This window comes from Eutrigla gurnardus (genome assembly GCF_963514095.1).
Source record: "Eutrigla gurnardus genome assembly, chromosome: 17".
Taxonomy (NCBI): Eukaryota; Metazoa; Chordata; class Actinopteri; order Perciformes; family Triglidae; genus Eutrigla; species Eutrigla gurnardus.
In genome coordinates, this window is record NC_139928.1 from 23,960,841 (window position 1) to 23,983,340 (window position 22,500).

The 22,500-nt window shown below is 43.0% G+C and overlaps 3 protein-coding genes across 7 annotated transcripts in view; 2 read left to right on the plus strand and 1 right to left on the minus strand.

Annotated features, from left to right (window-relative positions):
- vps45 (vacuolar protein sorting 45 homolog) overlaps positions 1-911 on the plus strand; it is a 7,873-nt gene extending 6,962 nt beyond the window's left edge. Inside the window, exon 15 of the mRNA XM_084031675.1 lies at positions 679-911. Coding sequence (XP_083887801.1) covers positions 679-760 — 82 coding nt within the window. The 3' untranslated portion in view covers positions 761-911. The remainder of the gene's footprint in view (positions 1-678) is intronic.
- On the plus strand, positions 907-12,038 carry plekho1a (pleckstrin homology domain containing, family O member 1a). 4 transcript variants are annotated; one of them, XM_084031669.1, is made up of 11 exons: positions 907-1,149; positions 1,208-1,546; positions 2,878-3,027; positions 7,281-7,418; positions 8,739-8,843; positions 9,017-9,118; positions 9,201-9,524; positions 9,687-9,775; positions 9,873-10,035; positions 10,129-10,241; positions 10,391-12,038. In XM_084031669.1, the coding sequence occupies exons 2-11, from the start codon at positions 1,526-1,528 to the stop codon at positions 11,154-11,156; spliced, it is 1,971 nt and encodes a 656-aa protein (XP_083887795.1). In that variant the 5' UTR covers positions 907-1,149; positions 1,208-1,525; the 3' UTR covers positions 11,157-12,038. The 4 variants fall into 4 exon arrangements, with proteins under 4 accessions (XP_083887795.1, XP_083887794.1, XP_083887796.1 ...); XM_084031668.1 differs by having other exon boundaries at positions 907-1,546; XM_084031670.1 differs by having other exon boundaries at positions 907-1,546; positions 10,394-12,038.
- Positions 12,039-19,856: 7,818 nt separating this feature from the next.
- The window catches only part of anp32e (acidic (leucine-rich) nuclear phosphoprotein 32 family, member E), an 8,590-nt gene continuing 5,946 nt past the window's right edge, over positions 19,857-22,500 (minus strand). For both annotated transcript variants that reach the window (XM_084031688.1, XM_084031689.1), the window contains exon 7: positions 19,857-22,500. This exon is cut by the window's right edge and continues 188 nt beyond it. The gene's annotated coding sequence lies outside the window, so the exon portion shown is untranslated.

The following is a 22,500-nucleotide window of genomic DNA, read 5'->3' on the forward strand; positions in this document are numbered from 1 at the left end:
ACACACACACACACACACACACACGTATACAGAGATACACACACACACGTATACAGAGATACACACACACACACACACACACACACACACGTATACAGAGATACACACACACACACACACACACACACACACACGTATACAGAGATACACACACACACACACACACACACACACACACACACACACACACACACACACACACACACACACGTATACAGAGATACACACACACACACACACACACACACACACACACACACACACACACACACGTATACAGAGATACACACACACAAACACACACACACGTATACAGAGATACACACACACACGTATACAGAGATACACACACACACACACACACACACACACACGTATACAGAGATACACACACACACACACACACACACACACACACGTATACAGACATACACACACACACACACACACACACGTATACAGAGATACACACACACACACACACACACATACAGAGATACACACACACACACACACACACACGTATACAGAGATACACACACACACACACACACACACGTATACAGAGATACACACACACACACACACACACACACACACACACACACACACACACGTATACAGAGATACACACACACACACACACACCAGTAAAAAGACTTCCTCACCTCTCCTCAGTTTCCTGGAGGAAGTGATGTCGACGGGAGGACACAGCGGCGACCGGGCACCAGGAAGTGGTCGTCATGGCAACAGGCGCTGAACAGAACAACATTCTTCCTTCTCCTCCTTTTCCCTCCTCCTTCACCTTCTTCTTCACCTCCTTCTCTCCTCCCCTCCCCCCCCAGCAGTGAACGTCACGTGTGGTTTCTCGTCCAACTGAATGTTTTAAAATAAAAGTGAGTGTCGTTATTTAGTTTGTGTATTTGTGTCCTCACGTTCAACTTCAAACATTTATTCAAAGACGACCTTTAACCTTCACATATCCACTTAAATCTACAACCGTTTACTTTGTTCATGGAGTATTTTTATTTATTATCATTTATTTATTATCAACCGCTTCATTGTTAACTCAGTGGAATAAACGCTCCTGTCTGATTGGCTCTTTGTTAGAAGGTGTGTGTGTGTGTGTGTGTGTGTGTGTGTGTGTGTGTGTGTGTGTGTGTGTGTGTGTGTGTGTGTGTGTGTGTGTGTGTGTGTGTGTCGCTAGATGGCGATGTCGGGCTCCTTTTACCGGAATATAGGCTACCGTGCGCGTCCGCGTGTCGAGGCGCGTGCACGTGTGCTGAGAGCGAGAGCATCTGCCTCCACACACACACACACACACACAGACGGGAGGATGCTGCTTCGCTTCAGACAACAGACGCGGAGCTGAGGAGGAACCTGACGGACCACCGGACGCACCGACACCGAGACCAGGATCTACCGGGATACCGAGCTACGGCGCCGGGCCGAACCTCCCGCCGGGCCGGGCCGAACCTCCTCCCCGTCGGTGTGATTCTCCGGTGAGCCCCGGAGCGGAGGGAGCATGAAGAAAAGCAGCAGACGGGTAGGAGGCTCCGGTTCATCTGGACGGAATAATCCTCTCCATCCGCAACATCCCAGAATATCATATAACATATAATAACATACAATAACATGGTTCTACAGCGCGGGTCTGATCCGGGAGGAACACCGCTATCACAGTTATATTGTAATATATATATATATATATATATATATATATATATATATATATATATATATATATATATATTTACCTCAGTCATTAATATTCATGTTTGCCTTTTCTGTCGGAATAAAGCAGAATTAAAGTAATATTCTTATCATTTATTCACTGATAACATGTTAATCACAGCAGACATATTTAATATGTTGATATATTTTAGCAGGAAAAACCGACAAAAACACTTCGATTATAAAACATCTATCTTTAGAAATTATTTGTTTATATATATATATATATATGCACACACCACAATACCGTGATTATCATTTAAATATTTATGGGTTCAGGTTGGTACCTGAAATACTGTGATCTTTTAGTTCAGTGAAATATTACTGTTAGTATATAAATACTCTGTCAAAAGTAAAAAAAATAAATAAAAAAAACAAATAAAGATATACTCAAAATACAAAAAATAAAAGTACTCACTGTTACTTTGAAAAGTCACAAGAAGAAACAGATTTTGTTTTTGTTTCAAATTCGATTTTTTTATTATTAATATTATGAACAGAAAAACAAAATAAACATTCAGTATTTATTATCCTGGGAAACTTCATCTTCACTTTAGTGAAATACAACAAAGTGAAAGTCCTGCAAATCAGCAAAACTCTATTTCAAATCCCAGAAGTACTTCTGTCAGTGCTGTGTACTTGTACTATGTGTTGGGACTGAAACCTGAGGGGAACTCGTTCAGTGCTGCGGGTCTCAACATGGGGGTCGGGGCCCTCCGGAGGACCACAGACACACTTGGAGGGTCCTGACGGGGTTCAGGAGAGAAGAAGAAGAACGTCTGGTTCCTGTTTCTGGACTTTTCTCTGATCACAAACACAACGTTTCTTTTCTTTTGTTTTCATTCAAACCTTTATTGAAAACGAAATTGGAGTACATCACACAGTACAACATATTTCCATCATTTATTTTTATGTATATATATATATATACATACATACATACATACATACACACACACACATATATATATATACATATATATACATATATATATACAGTATATATATATATATATATATATATATATATATATATATATACACACACACATACAGTATATATATATACACATCCAGGGGGTCCAGGACTACTGGTTCCTGTGGTCCCTCTGTGACCCTGTTGTACTTGTACTGGTGTTTCAGGGGGTCCAGGACTCGGGTCAGCAGGTCCTCCAGCAGCCGGAGAAAGTGGGCTGGATCAGGAAGTTCTGTGGTCGGGGGATCTTCAGGGAGCTGTGGAGGAACCGGTATGTGGTCCTGAGAGGAGACCAGCTCTACATCTCGGACAAGGAGGTGAGACATGATCCTTCTTGTATTTATACTATAATATTATATACAAGTATATAATATTTATAATATACAGTATATCCATCCATCCATTTTCTACCGCTTATCCTGTATTTAGGGTCACGGGGGGGCTGGAGCCGATCCCAGCTGTCATTGGGCGAAGGCAGGGTACACCCTGGACAGGTCGCCAGTCTATATATACAGTATATTCTAAATATTATATACTTATGTAGAAACCATCTCCCTGATATTTATTTTCTGACTAGTTCCTAAAAGTAAAACTTTCAGAGCGTCCCTGAAGGCACCACAGAGGTCAGGTGTGCAGGTGTTCCCTGACTCAGCAGAACGTCACCTTATATAACTGTTATGTGACTGAATATTCTGCTGAGTCAGACTGCTGCTCTGTAGATAGATATACACACCTGATGATGAAGATGATGGTGATGATGGTGATGATGAAGGTGGTGGTGATGATGATGATGGTGATGGTGGTGATGATGATGACGATGATGGTGATGGTGGTGATGATGATGATGAAGGTGGTGGTGATGAAGATGATGAAGATGATGGTGGTGATGATGATGATGATGGTGGTGATGAAGATGATGAAGGTGATGATGATGGTGATGATGATGATCGTGATGAAGATGATGATGGTGATGATGATGATGATGATGATGGTGATGAAGATGATGAAGGTGGTGATGATGATGGGGGTGATGATGATGATGGTGATGAAGATGATGATGATGGTGATGATGATGGTGATGAAGGTGATGATGATTGTGTGTTTAATTAGAGGAATGTTGACTTTCCTACATTATAGGAATATACAGTATATATACTGTATATAATATGTGTGAATATATATATATATATATATATATATATATATATACTGTATATATATATATATATATATATATATATATATATATATATATATATATACAGTATATATACACTGTATATAATATGTGTGTATTTCTGCTACCAGCACTGAAGCTCAGGCGTCATATTGATCACAAATCAACAAACACCACCAGCTTCTACATGTGATTGAGTCCACACACACACACACACACACACACACACACACACACACACACACACACACACACACACACACACACACACACACACACACACCTTATTGACGTGAACACAGATGGATGGGTTTCACAGCTGTTAATTGAAATTGATCTGGCTTTAAATCTGTGTGTGTGTGTGTTTTGTTGTTCTGTGGGTTCACATTTAAAGGGACAGTGCACATGTTTTGGTAAAATGACAGTTTCAGGTTTTGTGCACCGAGTCATCGTTTATTAATGTTATTAATGAATATTAATGTTATTAATGAATATTGATGTTATTAATCATGTTAGTAACACTTGAGCTTCTCCCGAGGCCTGCTGGGAAATCTCATTAAATAATCCATAACATCTAAAGCTGGTTCAAATAGATTGATTAAGTCCATTGTCTTCTAAAAAGTACAAATACCACATAGAAATGCTAAAGTTACAAGTACAAAATCCTGCATTCAAAACAAAAGTACAGACGTTTTAACATCACAATGTACTTCAAGTACCATCAAGTAGGAGTGTTTCCTGAAACCTGTGCTGCATAAATGTGTGTGTTACTTTGTGGAACTCAGGTGTTGGTTATTCCTGTGTCACTGCACCTGTGTGTGTGTGTGTGTGTGTGTGTGTGTGTGTGTGTGTGTGTGTGTGTGTGTGTGTGTGTGTCTTTAACCTGATTACATCAAAGCGAACAGCAGCTGTGAACTCAGATGTGACTCGTTTGTTTCTCTCTCTCTGGGAGTGTGTTTGATGTAAACGTGTTTAACGTAAATGTGTGTTTGACGTAAGCGTGTTTGATGTAAACGTGTTTAACGTAAACATGTGTTTGACATAAACGTGTTTGACATAAACGTGTTTGACGTAAACGTGTTTGACGTAAACGTGTTTGACATAAACGTGTTTGACGTAAACGTGTTTGACGTAAACGTGTTTGACGTAAACGTGTTTAACGTAAACGTGTGTTTGACATAAACGTGTTTGACGTAAACGTGTGTTTGACGTAAACGTGTTTAACGTAAACATGTGTTTGACGTAAACGTGTTTGACGTAAACGTGTTTTTGACGTAAACGTGTTTTTGACGTAAACGTGTTTTTGACGTAAACGTGTTTGACGTAAACGTGTTTGACATAAACGTGTTTGACATAAACATGTTTGACGTAAACGTGTTTGATGTAAACGTGTTTGACATAAACGTGTTTGACGTAAACTTGTTGGACATAAACGTGTGTTTGACATAAACGTGTTTGACGTAAACGTGTTTGACATAAACGTGTTTAACGTAAACATGTGTTTGACGTAAACGTGTGTTTGACATAAACGTGTTTGACGTAAACGTGTGTTTGACGTAAACGTGTTTGACGTAAACTTGTTGGACATAAACGTGTGTTTGACATAAACGTGTTTGACGTAAACGTGTTTGACATAAACGTGTTTAACGTAAACATGTGTTTGACGTAAACGTGTGTTTGACATAAACATGTTTGACGTAAACGTGTTTGATGTAAACGTGTTTGACATAAACGTGTTTGACGTAAACTTGTTGGACATAAACGTGTGTTTGACATAAACGTGTTTGACGTAAACGTGTTTGACATAAACGTGTTTAACGTAAACATGTGTTTGACGTAAACGTGTGTTTGACATAAACGTGTTTGACGTAAACGTGTGTTTGACGTAAACGTGTTTGACATAAACGTGTTTGACGTAAACGTGTGTTTGACGTAAACTTGTTTGACGTAAACTTGTTTGACATAAACGTGTTTAACGTAAACATGTGTTTGACGTAAACGTGTGTTTGACATAAACGTGTTTGACGTAAACGTGTTTGACATAAACGTGTGTTTGACTTAAACGTGTTTGACATAAACGTGTTTGACGTAAACGTGTGTTTGACGTAAACGTGTTTAACGTAAACATGTGTTTGACGTAAACGTGTTTGACGTAAACGTGTTTTTGACGTAAACGTGTTTTTGACGTAAACGTGTTTTTGACGTAAACGTGTTTGACGTAAACGTGTTTGACATAAACGTGTTTGACATAAACATGTTTGACGTAAACGTGTTTGATGTAAACGTGTTTGACATAAACGTGTTTGACGTAAACTTGTTGGACATAAACGTGTGTTTGACATAAACGTGTTTGACATAAACGTGTGTTTGACATAAACGTGTTTGACATAAACGTGTTTAACGTAAACATGTGTTTGACGTAAACGTGTGTTTGACATAAACGTGTTTGACGTAAACGTGTGTTTGACGTAAACGTGTTTGACGTAAACTTGTTGGACATAAACGTGTGTTTGACATAAACGTGTTTGACGTAAACGTGTTTGACATAAACGTGTTTGACGTAAACTTGTTTGACATAAACGTGTTTAACGTAAACATGTGTTTGACGTAAACGTGTGTTTGACGTAAACTTGTTTGACGTAAACTTGTTTGACATAAACGTGTTTAACGTAAACATGTGTTTGACGTAAACGTGTGTTTGACATAAACGTGTTTGACGTAAACGTGTTTGACATAAACGTGTGTTTGACTTAAACGTGTTTGACATAAACGTGTTTGACATAAACGTGTTTGACGTAAACGTGTTTGATGTAAACGTGTTTGACATAAACGTGTTTGACGTAAACTTGTTGGACGTAAACGTGTTTGACGTAAACGTGTTTGACATAAACGTGTTTGACATAAACGTGTTTGACGTAAACTTGTTGGACATAAACGTGTTTGACGTAAACTTGTTTGACATAAACGTGTTTAACGTAAACATGTGTTTGACGTAAACGTGTGTTTGACATAAACGTGTTTGACGTAAACGTGTTTGACATAAACGTGTGTTTGACTTAAACGTGTTTGACATAAACGTGTTTGACGTAAACGTGTTTGACATAAACGTGTGTTTGACTTAAACGTGTTTGACATAAACGTGTTTGACATAAACGTGTTTGACGTAAACGTGTTTGACATAAACGTGTTTGACATAAACGTGTTTGACGTAAACTTGTTGGACATAAACGTGTTTGACATAAACGTGTTTGACGTAAACTTGTTGGACATAAACGTGTGTTTGACATAAACGTGTTTGACGTAAACGTGTTTGATGTAAACGTGTGTTTGACATAATCGTGTTTGACGTAAACGTGTTTGACATAAACGTGTTTGATGTAAACGTGTTTGCAGAGAGACGAGCGGCGGGCCCAGGAGGTGTTCGACCTCGCCGACTACGAGCGTTCGGAGGAGCTGAGGAAGGCGAAAAGTCGCAGCAAGAAGAACCACAGTCGCTTTACGCTGCTGCGCTGCAGACGACCAGGAAACGCCGTGAGTCCCTGCATCCACACCGACACCGGGTTAGTCCATCAGGGTCCTGGTGAAGCCATCAGGGTCCTGAAGGCCAACAGGGTCCACCAGTCATCACAGTCAGCTGTTTCAGGGAGGAGGAGTTTGTTCCTTGGTGCCACGTCATTGGTGGATTCCCTCCCACGTCTGTTTTAGGATTGGTGGACCGGAGTTTACGCCCCCACCCTCCCACACTCCGCCTCGGCTGCAGCGATTGGTCGAGCTGGGTCGTTTTTTTTCTCTTCTCCTTTAATCCTCAGAATCCCATTAGTCTGTCAGAGGGCGAGTTACAGCAGAATAATCCCAACGCTCTCACATGTTCGTCTCTGCTGCAGGTTGTTACGGCGACGCAGGGCCGAATTATAGCATATATGAATCAACGGATTATATTCCTCCTATGAAGACGTCTGTAGAATCAGGAGTTACAGTGACTCAGCTACATTCTTCTTACATGACCATCAGCTGGTTTATTAAAATGAAAAAGTGTTAAACCGAAAGTTGACGGTAAAACGTTTTTTTTATCCATTCAGGTTGGTGGTTGTGTGTTTTTGTATTTTTGTTGTATCCATTTGATTTTTGTCCGTTTCAGTGTGACTTCAGTGTGACATTTGGTTTGTTTTTTTTGTAGCTCATCATGACATGTATTTGTTGTCATAAAAAAAAAATCCCCAAACAGTTAAATAATAAAATAATAAGTATTAATGTGGCTGCACAAAAAAACATGTATTAGCTAAACAAAAATAAACATTCAGTCATGTGACACTGAGGCACATTAGAAACAGTGAACATTAGCTTAGCATAGGAGAATGGCACAATGTAGCACAGTAGCTAACTCAACATTAGCCACAGTAGCTAACTCAACATTAGTCACACTAGCTAACTCAACATTGGTCACACTAGCTAACTCAACATAAGTCACACTAGCTAACTAAACATTAACTACATTAGCTAACTAAACATTAGCCACACTAGCTACACTAGACATTAGCCTGACTAGCTAACTAAACATCAGCCACACTAGCTACATCATATTACTTGTAATTTATTGTAAACTAGCTACATTTAAACATTAGTCCGCCACATCAAAGAACAACAACATTACGACATCAATGGATCTTAAATCATTTAGGTTTTAAATCCTCCCAGCACCCTGAACGGACTTAATAAAAGTAATAATGTTTAAAAAGAAAAATTTGCCTGATAGTTGACGGGGTTTGTGTCAGGTTTGTTTGAGCCTGCACTGGTAAGTCATTCTGTATCTGTATCGTCGACAAACACAGTGACCTTCGTCTGTTCTTGCAGGTTCCTAACCTCGTGTTTCTGGCGGTGAGTCCGGAGGAAAAGGAATCGTGGGTCAACGCCCTTAATGTGGCAATCATCAAAGCCAAGAACCGCATTCTAGATGAGGTATGGCAGCTGTTGGTTGACATGTATTTGTAGTAAGCCTTGAAAACACTGATAAAGGGGTAAATACCTGGTTTACTTAGCCAACTGATGTGCGTTTGATTTATTTGTCACAGTTGTCCTTGGGTTTAGATTCTGTTAAAAGCGAGGCCGTGCTTTTCTACGTCTATGTCCAGGTGACAATCGAGGAGGACAGTGCGCTGGTTCATCCCACCAGAGACCGGGCAAAGATCCCTCATGGCCGCCGGCTGCCGACCAGAGGACACCTCATGGCCGTGGTAAGTGGGATCTCTCATCATCCTTCTCCCATTTGCACTTGTTCAATAAATTAACATAGTCATGTCGATAACTCACCCAAAGGCGTCCACCTCTTCCCATGGCATGCTGACCCTTGACCTGGTGGCCGAGGAGGACGGTTTCTGCCCAGACGACGGTGACTCCCGGGATTCCTGGGAGAACTTCCAACTCGACCTGCAGAGGGGGGGTTTGTGTGGAGAGGCAGCAGCTGTTGGATCTCAGGAGGTTGGAGTTCGCCAGCGAGCTGGAACTGATGTCTCAAAGCTGTGGGTGACCTCCAAGGAGCCCAAGGTGAAGACCAGCAGTCTGCCCAGGGGGAGTGAGCTGTCCTGGGGCCAACAGTCCTACCTGGAGGCCTCCAAGGTCCACAAGACCCAGCAGGTGCAGGTTGAAAACATGATCCTCGTCATTCATAGCTTCTGCAACACAACAGTCATCAGTAGAACTAGCACTCTGATCTTTGTCCACGCAAGACCAAAAGAATATACTTACATCGGTAGAAGTCGCTATTATGAAAACATTTCCTTTGTTACATTTTCGGTCCTTAAGGCTCAGTCTCGAACGCCACAGCCAGGGAAGAGGCTCAGCATGCAGGGCCGAAGTCGCTGTGCCTCTATGGACGAAGTCCTCTCCTCCAGGTTCCTCAACTGTCTCCTCGCCTGACAAACCACATTCACATCCAATGGTGGCGTATAAAAAAACGTTCCTCATTCTGTTGTCCCTTCCCCTCTTCAGACCGGCGATGATTCGCTCCGAGTTGCGCTCAGCTCTTCGGCGCTGTCCGACTGAAGAGGAGGCAGGGGGCGGGGCTACAGTGCAGCCGGTCGGCCAGCTCCAGAGCCTCATCGCCCAGAGGATGCAGAGAGCCCAGGAGCTGCTGGAGGAGATGAGACTGCAGGTACAAAAACAGTTCGGTCACCAGAAGCAAATGATAGTAGTCGAAACTGATAAACAGGATCTAATTAAAGGTGAATGCGGTCGTGATTTACAGGAGCTGCAGAAGGCCAAAGCAGAGAGAGAACGAGGAGGCAGCTCGCCCTACCTGAAGGGGGTCGACTCCCCCCGCCTCCACCACCTCAGGGGCTCGGACTCTCCACACTCCAGGTGGGTTTTACTGACACTTGCATGAATGATTGCTTAAAGATGGTATCCCGAGGACCCAACAGATGGATCGCTTGTGCGATAGGACTTAAAATGTGTACTCTAAAGCCAAGCAGGACCAATGTCCAACCGATTCTTGTTGTCCTCCTCAGCAGGTCGTCTGGATCTTCAAGGAGCAGGAGCAGCGACTCTCCTCGCCTCCGGGGCAAAGACTCTCCCCGTCTGAGAGGGAGGGAGTCTCCTCGATCCAAAGCCAAGAGGAATCGCTCCAAAGGGTCCCATTCACCTGCCGCTAAAGCACACGACTCTCCTCGACTGAAAGATTCCCCTCGTACGACCGCCACCGACTCTCCTCGCACAAAGAGCTCCGACTCGATCCGTTCGCCAAAACTCAAGGGATCGTCCAGCTTCTCTAGTCCCAACAAGGAGGACGACTCTCCTGAACAGAAGTCCCCTGAATCCCCTCCAAGCATTGGAGGATCCGACTCCTCTCAGTTTAAAGGATCCGATTCACCAGGAGGGAGTCTGGGAAGCAGCAAGGAGTCGCCCAGTCAGAAGAACTCCCTCAGCCTTTCTGGATCCTTCGAGTCCCCGGAGTCCAAGATCCCTGACAAACACCACCTCCGTCCACCTCCGTCCTCGCCTCCCTCGGAGGACAACCTGGAGGTGGATCGGAGGCGTGATGAGGCCGAGCGTCTCCTGGAGGAGGCCGTGTCGTCATGGAAGGAGGCGCAGGAGGTCCTGCAGGAGGTGAAAGAGCTGCAGAGCCAGACGCTGCGGCGGCAGCGCAGGAGGACCTACGAGAAGATGACGTCCGCCTCGGCCGGGTTGCCCATGGCAACCGTGGCAGCAGATGAGGATGACACGCCCACATCGCCGACGTCGCCCGAGGAGGACGACGAGTCGGAGACACCTTGACGAGGATTCTCTTTTAATCTTATAAATAATAATTTAACTCGTTTTCTCAATGACAGTAGCAGCATTTTTTCCAGCATGCTTTCATGCAACAAACAGACAGGATTTACTTCATTTTTGGGGATTTATAAAATCTATTCCTCAAAATGTTCTTCATCTTTTAATCCAGGGATAGTTGGACGCACGTGAACATTGAAGCAAATGTGGATTATTGAAACCAGCGATAAAGTTCTTCCGAGGAGGTTTACTGACTAATCCTCCACTGTGCACTAGACTGTCACCAGTCAGACGCCCTCTCACATCTGCTGCCCGTTTCATCAGCGTTGCCATGGAGACGGTCCACATCACCTTCCCTCATGGTTTTACTGCTGACAGTGAAGGGAAAAGCCTCTCCATTGGTTTTAAAGACCAGTTCTTCCTGAGTTTTTTTTTTTTTGGGGGGGGGGGGGAGAAATTTTCAGGGTTTTTTGGGAAGATGAAAACTTTTTTTTTACAAGCAAAGATGTCAACATTTATATGATGGGGGAACTTTTTCACGACGAAGGCACTGAAGAGCACTACGTTTCCTACGGATGCTGATTATTAAGAATATAAATGTCCGTTACCTGATTTATCTGCCAATCTATATTATTATTAGTATTATTATTAGTCTTATCGTAGCCTCGTTTATCTCTCCCAAAACATCCTTCTAGCTCACCGTTGATATTTTTAAAATCTCACCAGATTTCAGACATGAACGGTGAGTTCAAAAGCTTTGAGAAAATCAGGGAAGTTAAAGTTTGTACACCGCAAGAGATAAAAAGCAATAATGTCGATAAGAATCAAAGAATATGTCTTCGCTAACACTTTACTTCATCAACCTGCAGCATATTAATATTATATTCATTTTCGGATAACGTGACCCTGAAATAGTGAGAAATCTACAAGCTGGATTTGGACCCGGGACATTTACCAGACCGGATCTCCAGTTTGGGTCCGAAAGCAGAACCCACTTTTGAAATTTACGTTGCTAACACGCGTGACCCCATTTACGATTTTCAGATTTAAAAAACGGGGAAATTTCCGCATCGCTGACATACGTCGCCACATTAACAAGTCACGGACTTAAATAAGGAAACCCAAAATATAATTATTACTCACGGATATTTGAGGATCCATTTAATCACATTTGAAAGAATTTAGCATTTTGGAACTTTGGTGGACAAACTCTGAATTACCAAGAACACATTTCTGCATCTACATCTTTTCTCTCATCAGCTGATCCAGAAATAATACTCACACGCAGGGATAAATATTTAATATCTCCAATACTTTTACTGCTATATTTGTGTGCTGTTCATATACTTCAGTTTAATGATTTACCAAAACATTTGCTAAATAAACAAAACATTTTATAGACACAGAAATAACATTTTAAACATAATTAGAAATGAGACAACAATGTAGGTTTTTTCACTATTAAATTATGCACTTTTTGGAAATCTGGAGCGCTGCCAATGTTTTTTATCTTTATATATATTTAAAAAGTCACTCTTTGTGTTTGTTTGTTGGAACTGTAACCTTTAATATTCACGTTAATTTTGTTGCAGAGTTAGTCACGATGTTTCTCCAGTTTGAGTGTTTTTTGCACATTAATCTTGAATATTCAGATGAAGTCTGTACGTAGAGGAATGCACTGCCACTGTGAGCGTTTACGTATTAATGATTCGTTGTGCTGTAAGTGATGTGGAACAAATGTATTTATTTTGATTCATTTTTAACTTTAAGCACATTAAGAGCAACTTTCAAAAGTTGTTAAAATATATTTTAAATGTCCCATTTTATTTTATTTTGCTCATTTTATTTAACTAGATTTAACTAGAAAGATTTATATTGATGTTTTTTGAAAGATGCCGTTTGAATTACTGTATACGGCAATGCATTGTGGGTAAATGGAGCCAAAAAAAACACATTGTTTACTTTCTGTTTGAGCGTCCAGACCTCATCGTCACATGCAAAATAAAATACGCTAAGAAATTTACCAATGTCGTGAGATTATTTCACCCACTCGAATATATTTCGTCTAAAGCTTACGTTGGTTTTGTCGTCTAAAGCTAACGTCGGTTTTGTCATCAAAGCTAACGTCGGTTTTGTTGTCTAAAGCTAACGTTGGTTTTGTCATCTAAGGCTAACGTTGGTTTTGTCGTCTAAAGCTAACGTTTGTTTTGTCGTCTAAAGCCGACGTCGGTTTTGTCGTCTAAAGCTTACGTTGATTTTGTCGTCTAAAGCTAACGTCGGTTTTGTCATCTAAAGCTAATGTCGGTTTTGTCATCTAAAGCTAACGTTGGTTTTGTCGTCTAAAGCTAACGTTGGTTTTGTCGTCTAAAGCTAACGTTGGTTTTGTCGTCTGAAGCCAACGTTGGTTTTGTCGTCTAAAGCTAACCTTTGTTTTGTCGTCTGAAGCCAACGTTGGTTTTGTCGTCTAAAGCTAACCTTTGTTTTGTCGTCTGAAGCCAACGTTGGTTTTGTCATCTAAAGCTAACGTTGATTTTGTCGTCTAAAGCTAACGTCGGTTTTGTCATCTAAAGCTAACGTTGATTTTGTCGTCTAAAGCTAACGTCGGTTTTGTCATCTAAAGCTAATGTCGGTTTTGTCATCTAAAGCTAACGTTGGTTTTGTCGTCTAAAGCTAACGTCGGTTTTGTCGTCTAAAGCTAACGTTGGTTTTGTCGTCTGAAGCCAACGTTGGTTTTGTTGTCTAAAGATAATGTTGGTTTTGTCGTCTGAAGCCAACGTTGGTTTTGTCGTCTAAAGCTAACCTTTGTTTTGTCGTCTGAAGCCAACGTTGGTTTTGTCGTCTAAAGCTAACCTTTGTTTTGTCGTCTGAAGCCAACGTCGGTTTTGTCGTCTAAAGCTAACGTTGGTTTTGTCGTCTAAAGCTAACGTTGGTTTTGTCGTCTAAAGCTAACGTTGGTTTTGTTGTCTAAAGCCAACGTTGGTTTTGTCGTCTAAAGCTAACCTTTGTTTTGTCGTCTGAAGCCGACGTTGGTTTTGTCGTCTAAAGTTAACCTTTGTTTTGTCGTCTGAAGCCAACGTTGGTTTTGTCGTCTAAAGCTAACCTTTGTTTTGTCGTCTGAAGCCAACGTCGGTTTTGTTGTCTAAAGCTAACGTTGGTTTTGTCGTCTAAAGCTAACGTTGGTTTTGTCGTCTAAAGCTAACGTTGGTTTTGTTGTCTAAAGCCAACGTTGGTTTTGTCGTCTAAAGCTAACCTTTGTTTTGTCGTCTGAAGCCGACGTTGGTTTTGTCGTCTAAAGCTAACGTTCGTTTTGTCATCTAAAGCCGACGTCGGTTTTGTCGTCTAAAGCTAACGTTGGTTTTGTCGTCTAAAGCTAACGTTGGTTTTGTCGTCTAAAGCTAACGTTGGTTTTGTTGTCTAAAGCCAACGTTGGTTTTGTCGTCTAAAGCTAACCTTTGTTTTGTCGTCTGAAGCCGACGTTGGTTTTGTCGTCTAAAGCTAACGTTCGTTTTGTCATCTAAAGCCGACGTCGGTTTTGTCGTCTAAAGCTAACGTCGGTTTTGTCGTCTAAAGCTAACGTTTGTTTTGTCGTCTAAAGCCGACGTCGGTTTTGTCGTCTAAAGCTTACGTTGGTTTTGTCGTCTAAAGCTAACGTTGGTTTTGTCATCTAAAGCTAACGTCGGTTTTGTCATCTAAAGCTAACGTTGGTTTTGTCGTCTAAAGCTAACGTTGGTTTTGTCGTCTGAAGCCAACGTTGGTTTTGTTGTCTAAAGATAATGTTGGTTTTGTCGTCTAAAGCCGACGTCGGTTTTGTCGTCTAAAGCTTACGTTGGTTTTGTCGTCTAAAGCTAACGTTGGTTTTGTCGTCTAAAGCTAACGTTGGTTTTGTCATCTAAAGCTAACGTTGGTTTTGTCGTCTGAAGCCAACGTTGGTTTTGTTGTCTAAAGATAATGTTGGTTTTGTCGTCTGAAGCCAACGTTGGTTTTGTCGTCTAAAGCTAACCTTTGTTTTGTCGTCTGAAGCCAACGTTGGTTTTGTCATCTAAAGCTAACGTTGGTTTTGTCGTCTAAAGCTAACGTTGGTTTTGTTGTCTAAAGCCAACGTTGGTTTTGTCGTCTAAAGCTAACCTTTGTTTTGTCGTCTGAAGCCAACGTTGGTTTTGTCATCTAAAGCTAACGTTGGTTTTGTCGTCTAAAGCTAACGTTGGTTTTGTTGTCTAAAGCCAACGTTGGTTTTGTCGTCTAAAGCTAACCTTTGTTTTGTCGTCTGAAGCCAACGTTGGTTTTGTCGTCTAAAGCTAACGTTCGTTTTGTCATCTAAAGCCGACGTCGGTTTTGTCGTCTAAAGCTAACGTCGGTTTTGTCGTCTAAAGCTAACGTTTGTTTTGTCGTCTAAAGCCAACGTTGGTTTTGTCATTTAAAGCTAACGTTGGTTTTGTCGTCTAAAGCTAACGTCAGTTTTGACGTCTAAAGCCAACGTCGGTTTTGTCGTCTAAAGCTAACGTTTGTTTTGTCGTCTAAAGCTAACGTTGGTTTAACTCAAAGTTCTCTTTATGATGTCAGCTTAACATTTATGGCCACAAATAAAAATACGGCCAAGACTTCGGAGTCTTGGATCAGTTTCTAATCTGGAATTTGGATAAATTCAGAAATCACACGTCCTGATTCTGGTCACATGATGCAGATATCCAGCTGCACTATTGGCCAATTGCCAAGAGTGTGCTTCATCAGTTAGTGAGAGGACACACACACACACACACACACACACACACACACACACACACACACACACACACACACACACACACACACACACACACACACACACACACACACACACACACACACACACACACACACACACACAGGTCAGTGAGCTGTAATGCAGAGCAGATGTAGGGCAGCACAACAGCAACGCTCCATTACACAACACCTCTACACAGTGTGTGTGTGTGATATTTACTCTCGGACCTGAAAGCTTTTTGTCGTCATGTTATTTTTATGATACACAGATACACGATGACACGCTACGCTTCTCCTCAACATCCTCCTCCTTCTGCTCTTCATTCTCCTCCTTTCCATCCTCCCTACTCATCCTCTCCATCCTTCTGAAGAGAACATGAGGAGAGGAATAAAGAGGTCGAGGTTTTGAACAGACGCTGCAGGGCTCTGAGTCACAATGAACACACACACACACGTTTCTATAAACCCTCCTGTTTTAAATGAGAACAAACTGTAACACTGACCTGGTACACTGTGTGTGTGTGTGTGTGTGTGTGTGTGTGTGTGTGTGTGTGTGTGTGTGTGTGTGTGTGTGTGTATAAAACATGTATCACACACTCAGAGAATCAGTGTAAATAATTTATTGGACTCTGATGTGAACACGAATCAGACTGGTTTCATCCCAGTAAGTAACCCAGTTAAACACACACACACACACACACACACACACACACACACACACACACACACACACACACACACACACACACAAATGGTGTCTATATATCTATTTATAGACACATAGACGTCTTTCAGTCAGCTGACCCTCACTGACCAATCAGAGCAGCCGAGTCAGACAGCTGAATCTCACGGGACAGCTGTCTGACTGGAACTCTCTGGGGAGGCTGTGTGTGTGTGTGTGTGTGTGTGTGTGTGTGTGTGTGTGTGTGTGTGTGTGTGTGTGTGTGTGTGTGTGTGTGTGGTCACAGCTGTTACATCCATTAGAATTCGTTTAAAGGACAGTTTCACCCTTTTTGTCGATCCGAGTGGAGAAGAAGAGACGAGGTTCAGAGGTCAAAGGGCACTTCCTGTTTCCTCCTCACTTCCTCTCTGAACAGGAAACAGTTAGCCAGAGTTACAAACCATTAACTGAAGCTCAGTAAACAAATAACTTAAATAAATATACTAATATTTTGAGTTTGACTCGTTAAACATAAAGAAGTTAGTTTTATTGTGATGTCATACTTTAAAAGGAAGAGAAGATAAGAGGATTTTCACAATAAAAGTCTCCATGTAAACGTGTGCTGGGGGCAGATATTCAGGTTGTTCATTCTTAATATTTATGTTTTTAAGTCCCAACTTTGTTGGATTGATTATTCCTCCTCCTCCTCCTCCTGCTGCTCCTCCTCCTCCTGCTGCTCCTCCTCCTGTTTTATTGATGACTATCAGCAGATGGGATTCAGTCAGTTTGTTGTTTGTGGGTCAAATTTCACTTTTAGCTGAGAGGTACTCCGATCCTTTACTGCAATAAAAGTACTACAATAATACCTGAGAGTAGAAATACTCTGTCACAGTAAAACAGTACAACTACCTCACAGTATACGGAGTAAACATCAGATACAGACGTAGAAATACTCAACAGTGTACTTCAGTACTTGCAGTAAATGTAGTAGTACTTGTCTTCTACATCGCATACTAGTAATTAGTACTTGTAGTGTGTACTGTTACATGTAGTACGTAGATACACTCAACAAAAATATAAACGCAACACTTTTGTTTTTGCTCCCATTTTTCATGAGATGGACTTAAAGATCTAAAATTCATTCCAGATACACAATATTACCATTTCTCTCAAACATTGTTCACAAATCTGTCTAAATGTGTGATAGTGAGCACTTCTGCTTTGCTGAGATAATCCATCCCACCTCACAGGTGTGCCACATCAAGATGCTGATCTGACATCATGATTAGTGCACAGGTGTACCTTATACTGCCCACAATAAAAGGCCACCCTGAAATGTGCAGTTTTTTGCTTTATTGGGGGTCTGGGGACTCAGAACCAGTCAGTATCTGGTGTGACCACCATTTGCCTCATGCAGTGCAACACATCTTCATCGCATAGAGTTTATCAGATTGTCAATTGTGGCCTGTGGAATGTTGGTCCACTCCTCTTCAATGGCTGTGCGAAGTTGCTGGATATTAGTGGGAACTGGTACACGCTGTCGTATACGCCGGTCAAGCACATCCCAAACATGCTCAATGGGTGACATGTCCGGTGAGTATGCTGGCCATGCAAGAACTGGGACATTTTCAGCTTCCAAGAATTGTGTACAGATCCTTGCAACATGGGGCCGTGCATTATCTTGCTGAAACATGAGGTGATGTTCATGGATGTATGGCACAACAATGGGCCTCAGGATCTCATCACGGTATCTCTGTGCATTCAAAATGCCATCAATAAAATGCACCTGTGTTCTTCGTCCATAACAGATGCCTGCCCATACCATAACCCCACCACCACCATGGGCCACTCGATCCACAACATTGACATCAGCAAAGCGCTCACCCACACGACGCCACACACGCTGTCTGCCATCTGCCCTGAACAATGTAAACCGAGATTCATCCGTGAAGAGAACACCTCTCCAACGTGCCAGACGCCATCGAATGTGAGCATTTGCCCACTCAAGTCTGTTACGGCGACGAGCTGGAGTCAGGTCAAGACCCCGATGAGGACGACGAGCATGCAGTTGAGCTTCCCTGAGACGGTTTCTGACAGTTTGTGCAGAAATTGTTTGGTTATGCAAACCAATTGTTTCAGCAGCTGTCTGAGTGGCTGGTCTCAGACGATCTTGGAGGTGAACCTGCTGGATGTGGAGGTCCTGGGCTGGTGTGGTTACACGTGGTCTGCGGTTGTGAGGCCGGTTGGATGTACTGCCATATTCTCTGAAACGCCTTTGGAGACGGCTTATGGTGGAGAAATGAACATTCAATGCACGAGCAACAGATCTGGTTGACATTCCTGCTGTCAGCATGCCAATTGCACGCTCCCTCAATGCTTGTGGCATCTGTGGCATTTTGCTGTGAGACAAAACTGCACATTTCAGAGTGGCCTTTTATTGTGGACAGTCTAAGGTACACCTGTGCACTAATCATGATGTCAGATCAGCATCTTGATGTGGCACACCTGTGAGGTGGGATGGATTATCTCAGCAAAGCAGAAGTGCTCACTATCACACATTTAGACAGATTTGTGAACAATGTTTGAGAGAAATGGTAATATTGTGTATCTGGAATGAATTTTAGATCTTTAAGTCCATCTCATGAAAAATGGGAGCAAAAACAAAAGTGTTGCGTTTATATTTTTGTTCAGTGTACTACTTCCTCAAAACACAGCGCCTTGAACTTTGAGCCTCACACGTCTGCTGCAGAGGATTGTGGGTAGTATAGCCAGTAAACCGGCTGGCTCGTGTACTTTACAGGTACTGGACATACTGGGTCCAGGTCTGCCCCCTACAAGTACCACGTTCAGATCCTACTCACCTGCTGAAACGTAGCTCAGAGACGGGTCTCAGGACCCTGCTGCTGGTCTCACAGGCTCAGATATGGGATTCAGGACCCTGCTGCTGGTCTCACAGGCTTAGAGACGGGATTCAGGACTCTGCTGCTGGTCTCACAGGCTCAGAGACGGGTCTCAGGACTCTGCTGCTGGTCTCAGGATCCTGCTGCTGGTCTCACAGGCTCAGAGACGGGTCTCTGGACCCTGCTGCTGGTCTTACAGGCTCAGAGACGGGATTCAGGACCCTGCTGGTCTCACAGGCTCAGACGGTGTTGTGTTCTTCCCTTTGGAGATCCTCCTCAGATCTCAGACATACAGAAGGTTTAGTTTCCAGCTTCGGTCCATTAATTTTATTTAAATTAAAATGTAAAGATTCATGTGATTTTTGACTTTCACAAGAAAATCTGCAGTTTTAAACCAAAACAAACTTTCTTTTCCTTTTGTATTTTTTTTATTCAAAACGCCTCAATATGTTTTTTGTTACAGCACACAAAAAAGTCAAACACAGTTTCCCCGCAGAAGGGACGACGGGGGAAGTAACAGAGGAAGTGAGCTGGGGTCAAAGGTCAAAGAAGTGGGTCAACTATCACCTCGCTGCAGAAACATCTGTAAAATTATGTCATTAAAAAACAAACCGGAAACTGAGCTGAGAGTCTATTTACAATATTGCCTTAAAAACCAGTTAAAAGTGACCTCAGCAGGTCTGACAGACGCAACCTTTGACCTTTCACACTCTTAAAAAAAACAAAAACAACACACCACTTTAAAAAGAGGCTTCGGGACGTCTTCGGATGGAGTCGAGTTTTGGGGCTGCGATCCATGAACACCTGCTGCTCAGCTGTACGCGGATTAAAGCGGCGTGGGGACGAGGTCGGAGGTCGTACACGCGGCGGCGTGGGGACGAGGTCGGAGGTCGTACACGCGGCGGCGTGGGGACGAGGTCGGAGGTCGTACACACCGTTAAAGGGACAGTTGATGGTTAGTTGTGTGGCTGCATGTTTTACCTCCAGCAGAAACACCATTTGTGTTCTCCCAAAGCCACCAGACTCCATTCACAAAAACAGGTATTTGACCTCTGGGAACAGAGGAGTTGCTGGTTCGATCAGGTTAGTGAGTCTGTGTTACTGTGGGACTCTGGTGTTTTAGAGGTCTGGTTCTGGTTCAGAGTCCCACAGTAACACAGACTCACTAACCTGATCGATCGGTTAAATACCTGTTTTTGTGAATGGAGTCCGGTGGCTCTGGGGAGAACATAAAAAAACAGCTGAAAACAAAAGCCTTGGTGTTGCATCGTCCCGTTTCACAGCAGCTCAGCGCTGATGCCGAGCACCTCTAGAGGTCAGAGGTCAGATGTAATGACGATGTGTGAAATATTAAAGTGTTGTGTCATTTGAGTGCAAACTAGAGAAAAGCTAAAACTTTACAGCAGTTTAGTTCAAAGTTGTGTTCCGTCGGGACGAAACAAACCGACGACGCATCAGGAGATAAAGGAGCTTTTCATGAGATCTGATCATAATCAATGGATTTCTAATCTTTGATCATTGATTTCCTGGCAGGCCCGGTTTGGTCCCTTTAATGCAGCTTAGTAGAAAGTTAAGTCGCTGCCTGCGCGGCTGCAGAATCCCACACAGAGCAGCGACACCTGAATCAAACGCTAACTGGGCGTGTCCCGTTTCAGGCCCCGCCCCCTTTAGGAGACACTTCGGGTCATGTGAACAAGGGGTGTCATGTGATTGGACAGATCAAAGCAGATCTGTTTTTATTTGAGCCACTTTTTGAACGTTTTCATTTCTACCCACCGACTGGAAGAGCATTTTGCAGGAGGCGGAGCCTGAAGCGTGACACGGCGGCGGGGCACGGGCAGTTTGAGGACTAGAAAAAAAACACGGCAACAGGAAACGATGTTGGCGTTGAAGGATTCTGATGAATCAGGGTTTTAGGATTCGACGGTCAAACACAGGACTTTCACCCGGGATTCAACGCCAATGTGTTGCCTGGTGACCGTGTTGCGTTCAGGAACAAAAAACAAAACAAAAACACCAGAACAAATATTTCCTCCCAGCCGCCCCCTGATCTTCCCTGTGGAACCCCTAACACTAAATCACACACACACTGGGAACGCGGTCTCCTACGTGGACCTGAAGGTTTCTAGCGGGGCAGCAGAGTCGACGTGGTCCCGGTTCTGTTCCAGGACTAACGGGTGATGATGGAGGGTGGAAGATCCTGAATCATGTGACGTCCCCGATTGGCTGTTGGACCCAACGGAGGTCTCTGCTCCTGTTAGTCCAGAATCAGATATGGCTGCAGGAGGACCCACATCTGGTCCTCCGTGGAACCTCAACGGTTCTGATGTGGTTTGTGCGTCCGGCGTGATGGCGGAGCATTGCTCGCCACTTCCTGTTTGATGTTGGCGCGGTGCTTCCTCTGTGGGTAAAGGGTTCATTTGGATCCAGACTGGTTTTGAAGACGTCTCTGGGTTCTCAAAAAGGAGAAACTCTGGCCTAGAACAGAATACAAGACTTTCAAAACCTTCAAGAGTCCCAGACGGGTTACAAGAGGACTCGTGGACAGGACCAGAGGATCAGGACTTTCAGATGTAGGTTCCAGGTTCCATCACGTCTAACTGGTTCGGTTGAATCGAGCCCAGTTAGTTGGGATTGTTCAGGACCGAGATGGTCTCAAAACCAGGTTCTCAGTCGGGTTCTGAAGTGGACTCTGGTGGTCTAACAGTGATCTCCTGACTAAGGGTTCTGAAAGGAAGTCTTGTAGTCTGACCTGGTCTTCAGGATCCAGTCCTTGAAGGAGACCCGACGTCTTCTGGTCTGGTGGGGACAGGAAGTGGTCTGGTGGGGACAGGAAGTGGTCTGCGGTCTTTGTGTATGTGGAACGTCTTTAGAGTTTAGTTTGGTAGACTCGCTGCCGGGTTGACGAGGACCGGGTGTGGACGGACTGAGATCCTGGATCAGGTTTTAAAGGGAGACATGTGGACTCAACAGGTTCTGATAAAATCTTCTTATATATTATCTAAAAATAAAGAAGTGAGATTCTATTCAAACGGAAACAAACTATCAG

Coding starts and splice junctions, on each gene's coding strand:
- plekho1a (XM_084031668.1), top strand. CDS start 1,526: ATGAAGAAAAGCAGCAGACGG. Junction 1,547..2,877: donor TGAAGAAAAGCAGCAGACGG/GTAGGAGGCTCC, acceptor CTGGTGTTTCAG/GGGGTCCAGGACTCGGGTCA. Junction 9,119..9,200: donor GAGGACACCTCATGGCCGTG/GTAAGTGGGATC, acceptor ACTCACCCAAAG/GCGTCCACCTCTTCCCATGG.